Source organism: Dermacentor variabilis, chromosome 1 (assembly GCF_050947875.1).
Source record: "Dermacentor variabilis isolate Ectoservices chromosome 1, ASM5094787v1, whole genome shotgun sequence".
NCBI classification, from domain to species: Eukaryota; Metazoa; Arthropoda; class Arachnida; order Ixodida; family Ixodidae; genus Dermacentor; species Dermacentor variabilis.
Genome location: NC_134568.1, coordinates 115,884,091 through 115,900,901, shown reverse-complemented (window position 1 = coordinate 115,900,901; position 16,811 = coordinate 115,884,091). Strand labels below are relative to the sequence as shown.

Here is a 16,811-nt window from a genome sequence, read left to right as displayed (position 1 = left end):
CTTTACGTTATAGCGCACCCGGAGTGCTATAACGCTATAACGTGCCACCCCCACTTCGCCTGTCTGCCACGCGGCGTCGCGTAAACCGCGATAGCTCCCCATCTGATATGACGTGTGCGCACTGAATATGCATTACTAGATCGAACAAAAGAAAAATTATTTCTGATTTAGACGACTTTTCGACATTAGCCCTCGGCTATTGGTCAAAAGTTCTCGGGCTGCGCCCACTTCACCTATCCAGAAGGCAGCGTCACAAAACCGCGAAAACTCAGCGCGTCAAAGTGACATGTGCGGCTTAAAGATGCATTAAGATGCCGAACAAAAGTGATTTTTCTTTCTGCATAGCCGGAGACTTCCCCGTTCCGTAAGGAATAAAAGATGGTTGCCCGCCGATCGCTCAGGCACTGGCTACTGGAACCTGCCGGAGAGCATGGATTTATTTGTGTGTAATAAATTTTTTTGCATGGCAGTATATGTTATCGAGCCCTTCTGGCACGTTTATGAGATCGCTCTTCCTACTCCTCTTTACTGAGACTCCGTTTTAGCGGCATTCTTACCCAGTCGTTGCATCAGCCACCGCAAGCTAAGTACGGAGGAGCAGAATATCTATTTTCGCTGCGCTGGCTGGCCCCATCGAACCACTCTCCACTTCAGCGAGCTCCTCGCCTCTTGCAAGCCAATTAGATAAGAAAAAAACGCTCATTGTAGACGATGTTAATCGTTGAGAAAGCAAAGTTACCTCCCATATACGAGGAGAGCGTCTGATTGGGCTGTTCAGACAACACTGCCGGTCACCGCTCCATGCTTGCGTAAGCGTTTACGTAAATTTGCCGCCAAGAGACTGGAATAAAAACAGATTGGAATAGTTTTACACTATATGACCCCTGTGCTAGTGCACGCATTGCTGTTTGTGCCAGTGACCGTTGTGGCCACGATCCGAGTATCTTTAACTCAGAGAACGGTCTCGAGTCCAGTCGGTTTAAAGTTGTCCGGAGAGAAAGGCGTTGTATGTCGTAGAGAGGGCAAATACACAATATGTACTCCATAATTTCCTCGCACCTACAGGAGTCGCACATCGCGCTCTCGGCCATTCCCATATGACAGAAGTAACCGTTCGTGAACGCCACTCCCAGAAACAAGCGGCAGGAGTTGTTAAGGGTATTTAAAGAGTCAGTTGGCTGAAAGTGAATCTAATGGTAATGTTTGAAACCTATGAGCTTCGAAAATGGAGGGTTATACTGAATACGTTTATCCTTCAAGAACAAGGTAGGACATTGGTGGTACGGTACCCAGCTAGGAAAGTTAGTATAAAAACATGTTTCATTAGATGCACGCAGCGATATATTAAAATCTTTTCGGTTGTACAACTTGCAAATGAGCAAATAGTATATAGGCACCACAACTGAGAACTTCCATTTCAAGCAGTTGGTTCACAAGATAGTGAGACAAAGATAGAGAGGCTAAGTTTTAATATGATGGTTCCAGGCCCATTCGGGAAAGTGGCTGCAACGAAAGGAGCTATACATGGGCTTTCTTCCATATGCAGGCAGTGTCCAATATTTGCGATGCCCTCGTATAATGCGGCCTTTATTGAATAGAATACTCAGAGAAATAAAATGTCATTTCTGAAATCACATGCTTCAATTCAAAGCAAAGACATTTTACTCCCTCTTCTGAAAATTCAAATATTCGCTATGCTTAATAATGGCTTCTCAGTGCTCCTGTTGCCAGCAAATATGCTTTCGCGTGCATAGAGTTCTTTCGTATCGTATACCTCTTGTGTGATGTGGCTAGTAGTGCATGTAATATCATCTGATACTATAGTGGGGTGCAAAACAGACAGCAGTACTTCTTATCGTGTCATGAAAGTGGACTTTGTTATAAGGGGTATTCACTTTAAAGCAAGAGGCTTTTAAAAGCCGTAGTGACGCGGGAAGTGCAATACAACCGTCCGATGGCTCGTGAAACGTAGCCCGTTGAAAGAAAGCTGTGCCCGATAAGCGCATACGTTATAACAGGACAATTCTGCTCACGTCCTTCAGCAGCTGCCTAGTTTCTCGGTTATGATCGTTCTGATGTAGCCCCGGTCTCAAGGATCTGCCTTCAAGTCCCGGAGTGGCCTTCGCAGCTGTGATATAGTTATCAGCGCTAACAAGACTAACAAAAAAAATATGGGGGACAGGACTAGCACTCTGTCCTGTCTCACCTTTTTTCCCGTTAGTCTTGTTAGCGCTAGTAACTATGTCACAGCAAATGCATCAACACCAACTAACCCAGCTTTTTGCGGTAATTACTCGGCCTTCACAGTGCTCGTTGGTGTATATCCAGGCTGGCACGAAGTAAAGCGAAGTGCCACCGCGTATGCTGCGCCGAACTGTCTCGTGTCCCGCGTAGCACTCCATTCTAAGAGGAGTCTAGGACCACTTCATTTTCAATGATCTGCTCCAGTCTAGGTGGATTGGCAGTGGACGCCTCATAAATCTTCGACTAAAGCAATTTCGTTATCATCATCATCATCATCATCATCATCAGCCTATTTACGCCCACTGCAGGGCAAAGGCCTCTCCCATACTTCTCCAACTACCCCGGTCATGTACTAATTGTGGCCATGTTGTCCCTGCAAACGTCTTAATGTCATCCGCCCACCTAACTTTCTGCCGCCCCCTGCTACGCATCCCTTCCCTTGGAATCCAGTCCGTAACCCTTAGTGACCATCGGTTATCTTCCCTCCTCATTACATGTCCGGCCCATGCCCATTTCTTTTTCTTGATTTCAACTAAGATGTCGTTTACCCGCGTTTGTTGCCTCACCCAATCTGCTCTTTTCTTATCCCTTAATGTCACACCCATCATTCTTCTTTCCATAGCTCGTTGCGTCGTCCTCAATTTCAGCAGAACCCTTTTCGTAAGTCTCCAGGTTTCTGCCCCATATGTGAGTACTGGTAACACACAGCTGTTATACACTTTCCTTTTGAGGGATAGTGGCATCCTGCTGTTCATGATTTGAGAATGCCTGCCAAACGCACCCCAGCCCGTTCTTATTCTTCTGGTTATTTCAGTCTCATGATCCGGATCCGTGGTCACTACCTGCCCTAAGTAGATGTAGTCCCTTACCCCTTCCAGTGCTTCGCTACCTATCGTAAACTGCTGTTCTCTTCCGAGCCTGTTAAACATTACTTTAGTTTTCTGCAGATTAATTTTCAGACCCACCCTTCTGCTTTGCCTCTCCAGGTCAGTGAGCATGCATTGCAATTGGTCTCCTGAGTTACTAAGCAAGGCAATATCATCAGCGAATCGCAAGTTGCTAAGGTATTCTCCATCAACTTTTATCCCCAATTCTTCCCACTCCAGGCCTCTGAATACCTCCTGTAAACATGCTGTGAATAGCATTGGAGATATCGTATCTCCCTGTCTGACGCCTTTCTTTATAGGGATTTTGTTGCTTTCTTTGTGGAGGACTACGGTGGCTGTGGAGCCGCTATAGATATCTTCCAGTATCTTTACATATGGCTCATCTACACCCTGATTCCGTAATGCCTCCATGACTGCTGAGGTTTCGACTGAATCAAACGCTTTCTCGTAATCAATGAAAGCTATATATAACGGTTGGTTATATTCTGCGCATTTCTCTATCACTTGATTGATAGTGTGAATATGGTCTATTGTTGAGTAGCCTTTACGGAATCCTGCCTGGTCCTTTGGTTGACAGAAGTCTAAGGTGTTCCTGATTCTATTTGCGATTACCTTAGTAAATACTTTGTAGGCAACGGACAGTAAGCTGATCGGTCTATAATTTTTCAAGTCTTTGGCGTCCCCTTTCTTATGGATTAGGATTATGTTAGCGTTCTTCCAAGATTCCGGTACGCTCGAGGTTATGAGGCATTGCGTATACAGGGTGACCAGTTTCTCTAGAACAATCTGACCACCATCCTTCAACAAATCTGCTGTTACCTGATCCTCCCCAGCTGCCTTCCCCCTTTGCATAGCTCCTAAGGCTTTCTTTACTTCTTCTGGCGTTACCTGTGGGATTTCGAATTCCTCTAGGCTATTCTCTCTTCCACTATCGTCGTGGGTGCCACTGGTACTGTATAAATCTCTATAGAACTCCTCAGCCACTTGAACTATCTCATCCATATTAGTAACGATATTGCCGGCTTTGTCTCTTAACGCACACATCTGATTCTTGCCTATTCCTAGTTTCTTCTTCACTGTTTTTAGGCTTCCTCCGTTCCTGAGAGCCTGTTCAATTCTATCCATATTATAGTAGTGAGGGTTTATTGTAAGTTCGCACGCTTTCAATAGTTAGGAGATACATTTATAAGTAAGTAGAAAGTAAAGAAGGAAAAAAAAGCTAAACCATGAATAACTCAAGGCTTCCTTTCTGAAGGAACAGCCCAGCGTTTTTTAAACACTGGCTAACAACTTCAAAAAGCCACGGCCGAAGAATATTGCGTAGCTGTTTGTAATACCGTGAAAAAAAGTTGTACTCCATTTATTCACAGCGTTATTATTTCTCCTAGAGTCATCCATGGGAATACAGCTGGGTGCACAGGGGACCAGTCAACATAACTACTTTAAGAACCTGCACACGTAAGTAAACCCCATAAGATATTCATTATTCGGCCCTGTAAGGTGTTTTGAATAAGTATCTAAACTTTACTGCATGAAAAAGAAAGTTACAAGTACTTGACTGAGCTTTTCCGGTGTCGCCGCGAGCGCTTGCAGTCTGCTGAACTGTGGCATGGAGAGGCTGAGCAAGCCATGGCTGTGGTGGAACACAGCCTACAACCTGTCTAGACAAAAGAGAAAATTTACAAGGGCTGCCAAGGACCTCAACAATTTTGTCAATGAGGTATGCTTATGAAAACCAGGACATGTGGGATAAACAGTCGATCGGTGTTCTAGGCACTTCTGTAGCAGTGTAAGAAAAATGTGGCCCTTAGCATAGGGCCAGATCCATCTCAATCGGTCAGAGCCACACAAAAGCACGTCGGTAGCTCATCACCAGCACTTAGCATGCAGGGTGTACGCGCATGATAAAGGCTTAATTGCCATACTATAACCCTATGGACAGTATTCAGATATCGAGAATCATTTTCTCTCTGCTCATATGTACCACATAGGCAAGTTTTTATGCCTGAGCTCCGTGATCGCTTCTCATTGATTCTCAACGGAGAATTCGAGCCGTTAATGAATTAATCAGCCGTTGCAAGCTGTTATTAAGCGATGGCCCTCTCCACATGTGTTGTTATATCTTACTGTCTGAAGACATGAAAGGCGAAAGTAGAGAAGAGGTGTTGACCACGCGGGCAAAATTGCTTAATTGTTTTCAGAGATTGACAAATTTACGCAACTGCTCAGTTTAACACATACGTGGTAGGTTTTCTGCCATCTTGTATCCAACAATAAGACAACTCGAGTCGTTTTTCTTTCATTTCGCGCCCCTTGGCGATCCTGTGGCAACTGCATTCTTAAGAAGGAAAACAGATAATTCCAAAGTTACAGTTAAAACACCTCGATATATATATATATATATACATATATATATATATATATATATATATATATATATATATATATATATATATATATATATATATACAGGGTGTTTCTTTAGCTGCACGATATTTTTTTGTCTTGCAGGTAGCGGAATTACAACCCTCTATCTACAGTACTCTTCGAGGCGGCCGTTACTTCTACTAGAGTACAAAATGCTTATTTTAACGATTAACTTATTTGCGCTCATTAACTTTTTTAATGAATCACATTGTGGTACATATTTCACTCTATGAACTGTAACTAGTAGTATCGATTTAGAACGAATTCTCAGGACTACGCTAGTTTCGAGATATAATTTTTTTTGAAATGTCTAACAAAATGCATTGTCGTTCCAGTTATTTTAGTGCTTCAGTGTATATAACAGCGTTTTCTTTTAAAAAGTAAGTGGAACAACAGTTAATTTTCTTACCGCCAGTTTGACGGCGCTTATCACGAAAGCAGTGCCATCCTCAATATTCGTTCTATGTCGATATGCCTTGGAGACTTACCGACCGCAATTTGTAGATTAAAATACCCGCCTTAAAATTATTAACTGAAATTTATGTAGTGCAATTATGTTAATTATTCAATTAAGCATTTTGATTCCTCGTGGAAGCAATGACCGCGTTATTCAGTAATATAGATCAAGGGTTAGAATTTTCCTATCTGTCGCAGGCAATTTTTTAAAAATTTGGTGCAGCTGAATAAAATACCGCGTTTATAGCCGAATGTGATCAATGCCCCATTGCGATGTAAAATCCGTTTCACTGTAGAATGATTGTGAACTTGTGCAAATGCAGTATAAAGGATTGCACATGTGATAAGAAAACGAGTACAATGGATGCATCGCCGTCGCATAAGTGGGCACGAAAGTGCAGACGCTATATTTGGCAGCTTTTGAAAATTCTCTTAGTGGTTTAATAGCACAGTGTAAGTAACATTCATCGATGCTTACATTTTCATGCGACTAACGGAAACTCCGTCTCTTAGTTTTCGCTTTTATTCCAAAACTATTCGTTATCCCAGAAGTATGACCGCTGTAGCGCTGCAGACGGCCGCACAGTCGGTAGCGAAAATGGCGCTTAGCCACCAGATGGTGCTGCACCCACACAGCCGCCATAAACGCATCATATTGAGAATGCGATATGTAGTTGGAAAAGAGAGCAAGGAGTGCAAAATGGCCAGTCCAAGTTTGAACGCTGAACAAATAACAAATGTAGTCACTAGAGCCGAAGAAGAACTTGGCAAATGACCAAGAGTGGGAATATAGTGAGCTTCTGAGTGTAATAACGACAGAAATACGGAAAGAGAAACAACATGTTCATTGGAAAGGAAAAAAGAAACGGAAAAGCTGGTGGAACAGGGACATACGAGAAGCGATCGCCGAACGACAGAAAGCACCCCGTGAGCACAGGCAGGCGAAGAAGGCGCAGTTGCCGCAGGATGAAGTAGCCAGTAAATGGGAAATGTACCGCGAGAAAAAGTCTATGGTTAAAATACTGGTGCAAGCAATGATAAAAGGTGAAAGTGAACGTTGGTTGTCAGAAATACGTGAGAAAAAGAAGGCCGCACCTAGAATATTTTGGAACCACATAAAATTATTAGGAAGGAGGTCAACAACAATCCAACAACATATCCTAGACGAAGATGGAAACAAACTGGAAGGGGAAGCGGCAATAAATTACATCCGAAAAATAACAGCCGAATCTTTCCAAGGCAACGACCAGGTTGTATTTGCAGAAAAAAAAGAGCATGAAAGAGACCCAGGTGGAAAAGGAGCTGGTGCTGACAAGTTTCAACTGGAAGAAAGCCGAAAAGAAAATTCCTAAGTGCACAACCACAGGGCTAGACGAGGTTCCCGTTAGGCTGATTGATTACCTAGGACAAAAAAGTAAGGAAGCTCTGGTGAAAGCAGTGGAAAAAACTTTAAAAGATAGACGAATACCAGACAATTGGCGACAAAGTATAATGAACTAAATTTATAAAGGTAAGGGGGAGAAAGATGGAATTCACTCGTATAGGCCGTCTACCATTACATCTGGTAATATACAGGCTAGCAATGCAGGTAATCAAATTAAAGCTGCAAGCATGGCCAGAGAAGAATTGCATTTTGGGAGAACTTCAGAATGGCTTCAGTATAGGTAGACGTTTGGATGATAACTTATCTGTTCATACTCAGTGTATTGAAATATCAAAAGTAGAAAGTAGACCGTTATATGTGGACTTTTTAGACATTACAGGAGCCTATGACAACGTAGACCGCAACATGTTATGGGATATTCTGGAAGGGAAAGGCTTAGGTGGCAATTGTCTACAGCTTTTGAGAGAGATTTACTTAGAAAATACCGTTTGCGTTGAATGGGAAGAGATGAGGAGCGAGGAGAAAGTTGATATCAAGAAGGCACTAAGGCAGGGGTGCCCTTTATCCCCATTGCTGTTTATCATGCACATGATGAAGATGGAGAGGGCGCTAGAAGGAAGCAATATCGGGTTTAATCTCTCATACAAACAGGCGGGTACAGTAGTAGAGCAGCAGCTTCCAGGTTTATTTTATGCGGACGACCTTGTGTTGCTAGCTAACAAGCAAAGTGATTTGCAACGTCTGGCCAGGAATATCTGTGGACAGGAAGGCAACAATTTAGGTTTGAAGTTTAGTGTTTGAAAATCAGCTGTTATGGTATTCAATGAAAAGAGTGAACAGACAGTGGCAATACAGGGCCAGGAAATACCTCGGGTAAGAGAATATAAATACCTTGGTATATGGATAAACGAAGGCAACAAATATATAGAAACACAGAAAAAGAACAATAACAGTGATGGGGAAGAGAAATGCAGCCATAATGAAGCACAGAGCGCTATGAGGATACAATAGGTACGAAATGCTCCGGGGTATGTGGAAAGGTGTAATGGTTCCAGGACTTACTTTTGGAAATGCCGGTTGTTTGCTTTAAATCAGGGGTACAATCAGGACTCGACGGGAACCAAAGGTCAGTGGGTCGCCTCGCATTGGGCGCTCACGGGAAGACTACAAAGGAAGCTGTGCAGGGTGATATGGGCTGGACTAGTTTTGAAGTGAGGGAAGCTCGCAGTAAAATTGATTATGAAGAACGACTGAACAATATGGAAGAAAGTAAATGGGCTGGGAGAGTGTTGAGGTATCTGTACTGGAAAAACATTGATTCACAGTGGAGGAAAAGAACTAGGAAGCTTACCAACAAGTATGCGGCCTGTTGGGTGGGGAACACAGCAACAAAGAACGTCAAGTGGAAAGTCAGAGAGGCTGAAATAATGCCATGGGTGGCGGCAATGGAAAAAAAACCTGCCATGAGTAACTACTTAAGAAGAAAAAATGAAATCAGGAAAGAAACAATTTATGATAACTCAAAGGGAAGCTCATTGCTTTCCGAAGCGAGATTGGGATGCCTTAGAACACGCACCTATAAAGCGAGATATAAGAAGGAAGAAGAAGCATGTGCTTGCTGTGGTAAAGCTAGGGAAACGATGGAGCATGTTGTATCTTAATGTGAAGATATCTGCCCGGTGGTCGATTTGGGAATCACTGGCCTCCTTGAAGCCCTTGGGTTCAGCGAGAGCAATGGAAAAGTAAACGTGTCCGCAATAGAGATTAGCAAGAGGCGATTGGAAGATTGGTGGAATAAAAGTATGGAAACGACAAAAAACGGAGACGTACAAAAGCAAAGTTCGCAACAGGGGATCAGAAAACTTGGTTGTGGGAAATTAGGCAGTATAATAGCAAGAGCTTGGTGGCTCAACCCACCACCCCGTTCCAAAGGGGACGCTCATAACATCCATCCATCCATTGGCTAGCAGAGCACCGCGACTGCTGGCGACTGTCTCTTTTTATTTAGAATGAATGTGGCCGCGGTCGCCCACGTACGTGGCAGGCATCATAGAGTATAACTAAAGAGAACTTGTTATTTTCGTTTTATCGAACCTGCGAGTGAGTCGCCTACATGTTTTGCGTACGGCAGTCTTACATAAATGGAAGAAGTGTCTTCAGACGCGAGAGAATTCAACTGTGACACGTCATTTAAAGCTCGCTCTATAGCCGCAATAGTACAAGCAGCAGTTATGCAGTACCCATCGAATACCACCGAATGGCACGTGGCAAATAAAAGGGTAAATCCTTATGAAAGAAGCTTAATTATCAGAAGCACTAAGTCCTTTCTATAGTGATCGCCATGTTCATTGCCGTTGTATAGGCAAGAAGCATTAGCCACGCTGTTGGCCTCGTTTCCTTTCTTTCTTTCTTTCTTTCTTTCTTTCTTTCTTTCTTTCTTTCTTTTTTTGTTTTTCTCTTTTAGCTGACTTTCCGACACGAAAGGAAATATCAAAGCGAAGTTTCTCGTAAACTGCTACGCGTCTTATTCGTTGAGCTTCGCGAAATATGCTTTCCTGGATGTCTTTGTTTGATCAATATCTCTTCCTTTATCTTTCCGCAACAAAGGTTATTAGAAAACGAAAAGAGATACTCAGACAAGAAAAAAACGGGGACAAGAAAGACCAGACTTTCAAATATTCGAAAGCGTTTCTAGATGTTCTTCTCAGGCATCACTTGCAAGACTCTACCCTTTCCGAAGACGACATTATGGAAGAAGTGAACACGTTCTTGTTCGCGGTGAGTCTTTTCAACTCATTACGCTGATATTACAATAATATTTTAAGGAAGTTAAGCGGATGCAATGCATTTGTACAAAGCTTTTGATTTTGATTTTTTTTTTTTTTGCTACGCCTGTGCAAATAAGGACTGCGGGACTTTACGATAAACTAATTTCCGTAAACGCGAAAACGACGCAAAATAGTAAAGCCCTGGTGGCAATCCTCTGTATCCGCAGTGTGCATGTATACGTATCCATACTTGAATTAAAGCAAAAAAGAAAAGCGAAGACACAAGAATGAAGACCAGACAGCACGAGCACTACTTCGAACAAAACTTTATTCTCGGAAAAACACGCCTATTTATCAGTAGAAACAGATCCAAAACAAAGTACATCATTGGGCAAGCGTGCTCCAAACCTCCTAAATAGTCTAATAAAGTTCTATAATCTTTATTGGTGACACGGCTATGCTCATTAAAAAACCCTGAGAGCATTAGCTATAGAAATAAGCTCTGACTCAGGCCCTTGTTGTGTGGACACTGATAGTGTTCGGTTTGCAGCGAGAAAGATTGTTCGCGATATGCTATTTCACTTGTGTGAAGGTTTATCGAGGGCTGGCTGACACAAGTGGAACCATTTTTTTTTTTTAATGTAGAAAGGTTCAACAACCTGCCTAGTTGTCCTATCTTGGTGCTGGAAAAAGAATGATGTGTCTGCAGAACGGGTTCACATCCGCATTGTCGGCAGTGTGCGGCAAGGTGCGAATATGATGACCGTTTGATGGAGCTGTGGTGCCCTCTAAGTTTAATGTTTAGGCAGCGGCCTGCCTGCCCGATGCATTTTCGTCCACATGAAGAAAGAATGAGGTACGCAACACTACAGGCACAAGGAACGAAGTTTATGCCATGTCTCATGGTACTATGAACTTGTTTTAGCATTCCCTTCCTGCGCATGCGCTTTTGAAGAGATGGACAAATAGCGCCCACCTTGTTCTTAGCAGTTCAAACATCAGCATTACATCGGGAGGCCACTTTTCTTAGACGATGCGAAAGCCCACGAATATGCGGCATTACCACATATTCTGTTCTCTACCCTTTCGTTTGGTGCGCACTCTTACCTTGATGGCCCTGAGGCACTTCAAACTGGCTGTTGTAATAACAGATTCTGGGTAGCCAGCTTCACGAAGTTTTTCACAGCGAAGCTGTTTGTGACTAGCGTTCCGCGCTCTTTTCGTGTCCCTCAACAAATCAGTGAGTGAAAACGATCATCATCAGCCATGGCTCGTGCCACTGCTCGCGCGTTCGTCGTCGTCTTCTACCACTGCTGGCTTGTTGGCGCACCTAGGCGTAACGGCGCGAACCGCACAGCTGGCTCCGTTGCCGCTCATCATGCCAGCGTTCCCATACTGGCCCTCCATCTGCTAAGGCGCTGACGGCACTGGCGCACTTCCGGTCGGTGCAGTGACTTCCGTCTCAAATTCTTAGCCTCAATATATTGGGAAACGAAAGCACGAATGTATATAACGAATGTATGACACGAAGCAACGCGGATGTATAAAAAATAAATGTTTGTGCGTAGCTTGCGCCACGATGACCATCGATCAAGGCAATAAATGTGTTCGTAGCTCTCTTCAAAATTTGGTGTCACCTCTTTGTCGTGTGCTACAAGCTTCGCTGGTCATCCAACTTCACAGAGTGAATGGCTCATGATTTTTTGACCTGACCATCCACTGTGCGAACTTTTAGCGCAGCTTTATACATGTTTTCATTTAGCGATATAGTGGCTGGCGCGGTAAACATATCTCGTGCGGCACGTTGCCAACGGAGCGAAGTGTGGCACGACTGCCTCGCTAATCGGGATATCGCCAGAGGCTGCGCTTGTGTTACGCGTGGGTGCGATTCACAGCAGCCGTCGCAGACAGACCTCTGCTCATGCAGTGCTTTGTTTCCATATATGTTGTCGGTGGCGCCACTGGTGAACAGACGAAGCGCACTACTCTGGCGCTGTCTTGTAGCCATCGTCGCTGCAGCGCTCGTCTTGCGCAGGACTACGCTTTTCTTCTCACGCTTTCGCCATATCCTCCTCCTCGCGTTCCTCCTCGCGCTCTATTCGTTAAAGCCGTCTTTCATTCCCCGCTGCGCTCCGTGTTCGCTCTATATGATCCTTCGCTGTGCTCGTTCGTTCGGTGACGCCGAGCACGCCGAGGGACGCCGAGGGACGCCGACGTCGGCGCTAGCCGTAGGAACGGCACCTAAGGGCTGCACTCTAAAATGTTCTTGTTCAAAATCAGGATAAATTTATTTCTGGCTACTCAACGACCGCCAACCTTGTCGCCTTTATGATGCAGGTTTTCGCGCCCGTCACGCAAAGGAGGCAAGTTGATGCTGTGTACTCCAAGCTCAGCAGAGCCTTTGTCGTAGTCAGTCAACCCCCTACTACTCGAGAAGCTTGCGCACTACGGTGTTGAAGCTGCTATTGTAGCTCTACTACCCAGCTATCTCCTCGATAGGTGCTGCTTCGTGAGCGTCTACGATCAATTTTTCTTTTGTTTTATTGAGTATCTAGTGGTGAGGGCATGCTTTAAAGTTCCGTGTTAGGGCCCACTTCTCTGCTTCATTTCCACCAATGACGTTTGCTGAGCAATCCAGAAGTCGTCATTTCTTCTTTACGCTGACGACATCAAAATATTTAAGGGGATGCGAGGACTGCCGCGCCCTGCAGTCGGACCTAACCTCATTCTCTGAATGGTACCAGTTAAAAAGGCCCACTCTAAATTCATCGAAAGTCTGAATTGTGTGATATTCGCGTAAAACCCATAATGTCGTCTTCCCTTGTCCTGTTGCTTATCCAGTGCTGACGAGGGCTGCTCGAATAAGCAACTTTGTGCTTTATGAAAGCACGTTAAGCTTTTCCACCCATTCTAAGCTCATAGCATCACGAGACCTGCGCACGTTTGGTTCTGTCTGCAGACATACAAGAAAATTTCGTGCCCGACTTCCCTACCTCAAAGTGCTCCCACCAATACGTATCCCGATACTTGAATATGCCTCAGTAGTAGTGGGGAATTCCACAAGCAATTCAAATTGCATTTTAGTTTAGCGTGTGCAGGAAAAGTTCATGAGTAGACATAAACATCGTTCTCTTACCTCACGCACAAACAAGTTTTCCAGTTTAAATAATCATCCTACACTTCCGTCAATTAGCTGAAGGCATAATTGTAGCGATTTCCTATTTTCATACAAGCTCATTCATGGAATTATTACAGGTTTGGTTCTACTACCTTCTGTTTCACTGCGGGTTCCGCAGACAGTCGTCTCGCCACAGAATGCAAAATCTTTACAACTGACACTTTCTTCATCTGGATATCTTTCAAAACGTGTTGTCTTCTTACTGTTCCGAGCTTCGCACTTTCTCCTGAGCCTTCTTTCTAACTGCGTTCCTCTCCTGACTTCCCAAAGTTTCTCTCACCTTCCGCACATTATTATTATTATTATTATTATTATTATTATTATTATTATTATTATTATTATTATTATTATTATTATTATTATTATTATTATTATTATTATTATTATTATGTTGGCAAGCTGATTCTTGGATCAAGTCCTAGAACTTATGAGGCACTTCCCTTGCAGTTTCAATGAACGACATAAGCTTGAACGTACTCTAAGGTCATACGTTTGTTTCTCTGCAGTTAATAATTTGTGATTAGCATCACATGACCTTTCATCGCTTCAAGGCTTCAGTTTGTACTTGCAATGCATGTATTTTGAATGATATGCATAGTGATGTTTTAGTTACGGGTTTATAATCAGCATGCCATCTGATTGTTTACAGTTCCTTGCGGCTGCTTAGGAAGTTGTTTTGCGTTTACATTTATTGTGAATTTTCTTTCGTCTTGGATTAGCAATGCTTTACTAGCAATGCTGGTTGTGATTGCTCGTTTGTTTGTTTCTTTGTTTCTTTGCTTTTTAATTTGTTACATGTTTATGCCTTACCGCATTTTTTTCCTTTGCGTACACTATATGGAGCTCCTGTTACAGTAATTTCACTCTCCTTGCGCGCTTGCACAATGCATTTTTTTTTCACAGGTTGCATCGAAAAAGAATTCCCTTTCCTTCAAAGTACGAAAAAGTATTTGGTGCTCGGGTTGCATCGTTAGCATCGTGGTGAAGAGTTTGAGATGTGCGCGTACTAAATCTCAGAAATTGGGTTGGAATACTCGGCTCGTCATAAAATCTCTGTTCCGTAGAAGCATTTCTTCATTGCTGCACCGACCAAAGGTAGATGGTACTTACGTAGGAATAGGTCTGAAAATACAGGTCCTGTTATTTTATTTTCATACTAGTCAACGTGACAATCCGCATTGATCTAATCCGGCAACCTCAAAAACCCTGCATCGTGCAGTTACGCCTTCCGAATATCCTTGTTGACAATGTATAGAATTACTGCTGAGTTACTATAGCCTTCAATGAACTCTTTAGGCAACCTATTGAGTTTCCGATTGGAGTGTTCTAAAGGCAAATGGCTGTAAGATAGAAAAGCTAGTGATTTATTATTACTTTTATAATTTATTATTAATATTACTTACGAAAAGCGCCAACAGGCCACGGGTAGTTCCGTTTTCAATCTTGTACACGATTGTTTTCAATCGTGTACGGCGGCGGAGGTCGACGTTGGCCTCTAACGTGCCCAAATTTAGAGTCTCAGAATTACTTCAAGGAAAGAACAGGCCTGCAGCGTACTTTACACCACACCTTGCAGCGCAAACGCGGCCGCATAGTGTAATTCACGAGGCAGCACAGCGGTTAGGCACTAACAGGCAGGACCTGTAAACACTAGTACGCGATAGTGAGCCACGAAAGCATGCTCTCTGCATCCGCGGACATGCTTTGTTGCTACACTTACTGATAGACAAGAAAGTTGGTTTTATTATTAAGTATAGATTTTTTGAGGTGAAACGACTTTTTTTTTTTCGAGGCACTGCAAGTATACCAATAACGTGAGCAGCACTGGGGCGGGCTGTGAATTGACAAAATAGAAAAATGAGGGACAAGAGAGCGGGAAGCGTGAAATAGCGGCAGCTTGCGCCGGAGGAAGCGTGTGCTCATTTGCGAGGAGAAGGCACCATGCACATGACATATGGTGACATGACATGACATGACATGACGTATGGTCTAGGATAAGACCATACGCATATGATGTATAACAATGGTGCCGTTCTCCTTATAGCGCCGTACTTTGGAATGTTGGAACCATTCAGCACTGAAGAAGTGGGCGTGTCCGATCCGATTTCAAGGACACTTACCTCAGGCGGAGGTCGCGCTTTGTGCTTTATATCTGTGCCGCATACTTAATAGCACGCTTTCTGCATAGTCATGCTCAAGGCTTCGTATCCAAGCGCGTGAGCTGCTATAAAAAGTACAATAAAGAAAGAGACAAATCTCATCGTTGAGTAGTTTCTTTGACTTATCGCGATATTAGGAGAAGGTGGGATGAGGGGGGGGGGGGGGGTTAAGCAACTATGCTTTTCTGCTGATAATCACGAGTTCCTTCGCTTTTTCTCTTTGGCGGCTGCACGGAAAACTCAGGTACATTGAGATTTCACTGCAGGTAAAAAATAAATTAGGTAGTCGACATTATTGAGTGACCCTGCGGCCATGGTGTCGCTTTCACAAAGCTTTTCTCACGTAAGTGCTCCTTGCTATTGACTGGCCGCTTCCGTTAATATTATATCCAACATCATGATTGGCTAGAATTTTCTCTTACGAACAACTTTAGCCTAATATCCTTTGGTGAGTACGGGCACAGGTGTATAGTTGCCGGTTCGAGGCACAATACCCCATCGCTTAATATTATTATTATTAGTTATGATTAAAATTATCACATTTTGCAGGTAATCCAAGTTCTAGTATAGAATTAACTCTGGGTGTGCCACAAATGTTCACGTTATATGGCCCCGTGTTTCCCCGTGTTTCATGTAAGCTTGCACTCACTGCGTCATGATGGTGATCAGATTTAGGTAGTTCGACGACAAATTCTAAACGTGCATCTATGATTTCAGGGCCATGAAACAACAGCCGTCGGACTGACATATCTGCTGTACATTTTAGGACTCCACCAAGACGTCCAAGATAAGGTTGTCGACGAAATCAATTCGATATTTCAAGGAAACTTGGAACGTGACGTAACAAGAGAAGACGCTTCACTTATGAAATACCTCGAATGCGTTATCAAGGTGTGTTCCCCTTTGTAGTTACAGCCCTTGTGACTCGTTCCCCCCTTGCACTAGAGCGAATGGGCGTGAACCAGTCTGAGCGCATAATTGTTCCTCAGTTGATACAGTTCATGCAAGAACGTATATAGAAAAATTGACACATTGTAAAGCATGCTCTCAGTTTTAGAGGTTTCGCTGAATTTTTTCCCCTCAGTGCACGGAGACACTGTATCAGGCCCGACCATGAAGTTGATGTGTACGTCCGGGTGCCTAACATGCTAGCGCGAAAGCGTAATATTTGTTTATTTGAACTAACCATAATATTTAATTTTTCTCAAGACCTTGTCTTTCCTTCGGCCTTGTATTTCGATATACCTTTCGATACACCTTGAGAATAACCTTGTCTTTCGATACACTTGTTACGGTAACAAGTATTGG

General features: G+C 43.4%; 1 protein-coding gene across 1 annotated transcript in view; it reads left to right on the top strand.

Annotated features, from left to right (window-relative positions):
• Positions 1 to 16,811, top strand: part of LOC142571851 (cytochrome P450 4V2-like) — a 52,996-nt gene that overhangs the window by 22,420 nt on the left and 13,765 nt on the right. The window contains exons 4-7 of the mRNA XM_075680513.1: positions 4,520 to 4,589; positions 4,725 to 4,851; positions 10,006 to 10,176; positions 16,221 to 16,394. Coding sequence (XP_075536628.1) covers positions 4,520 to 4,589; positions 4,725 to 4,851; positions 10,006 to 10,176; positions 16,221 to 16,394 — 542 coding nt within the window. The remainder of the gene's footprint in view (positions 1 to 4,519; positions 4,590 to 4,724; positions 4,852 to 10,005; positions 10,177 to 16,220; positions 16,395 to 16,811) is intronic.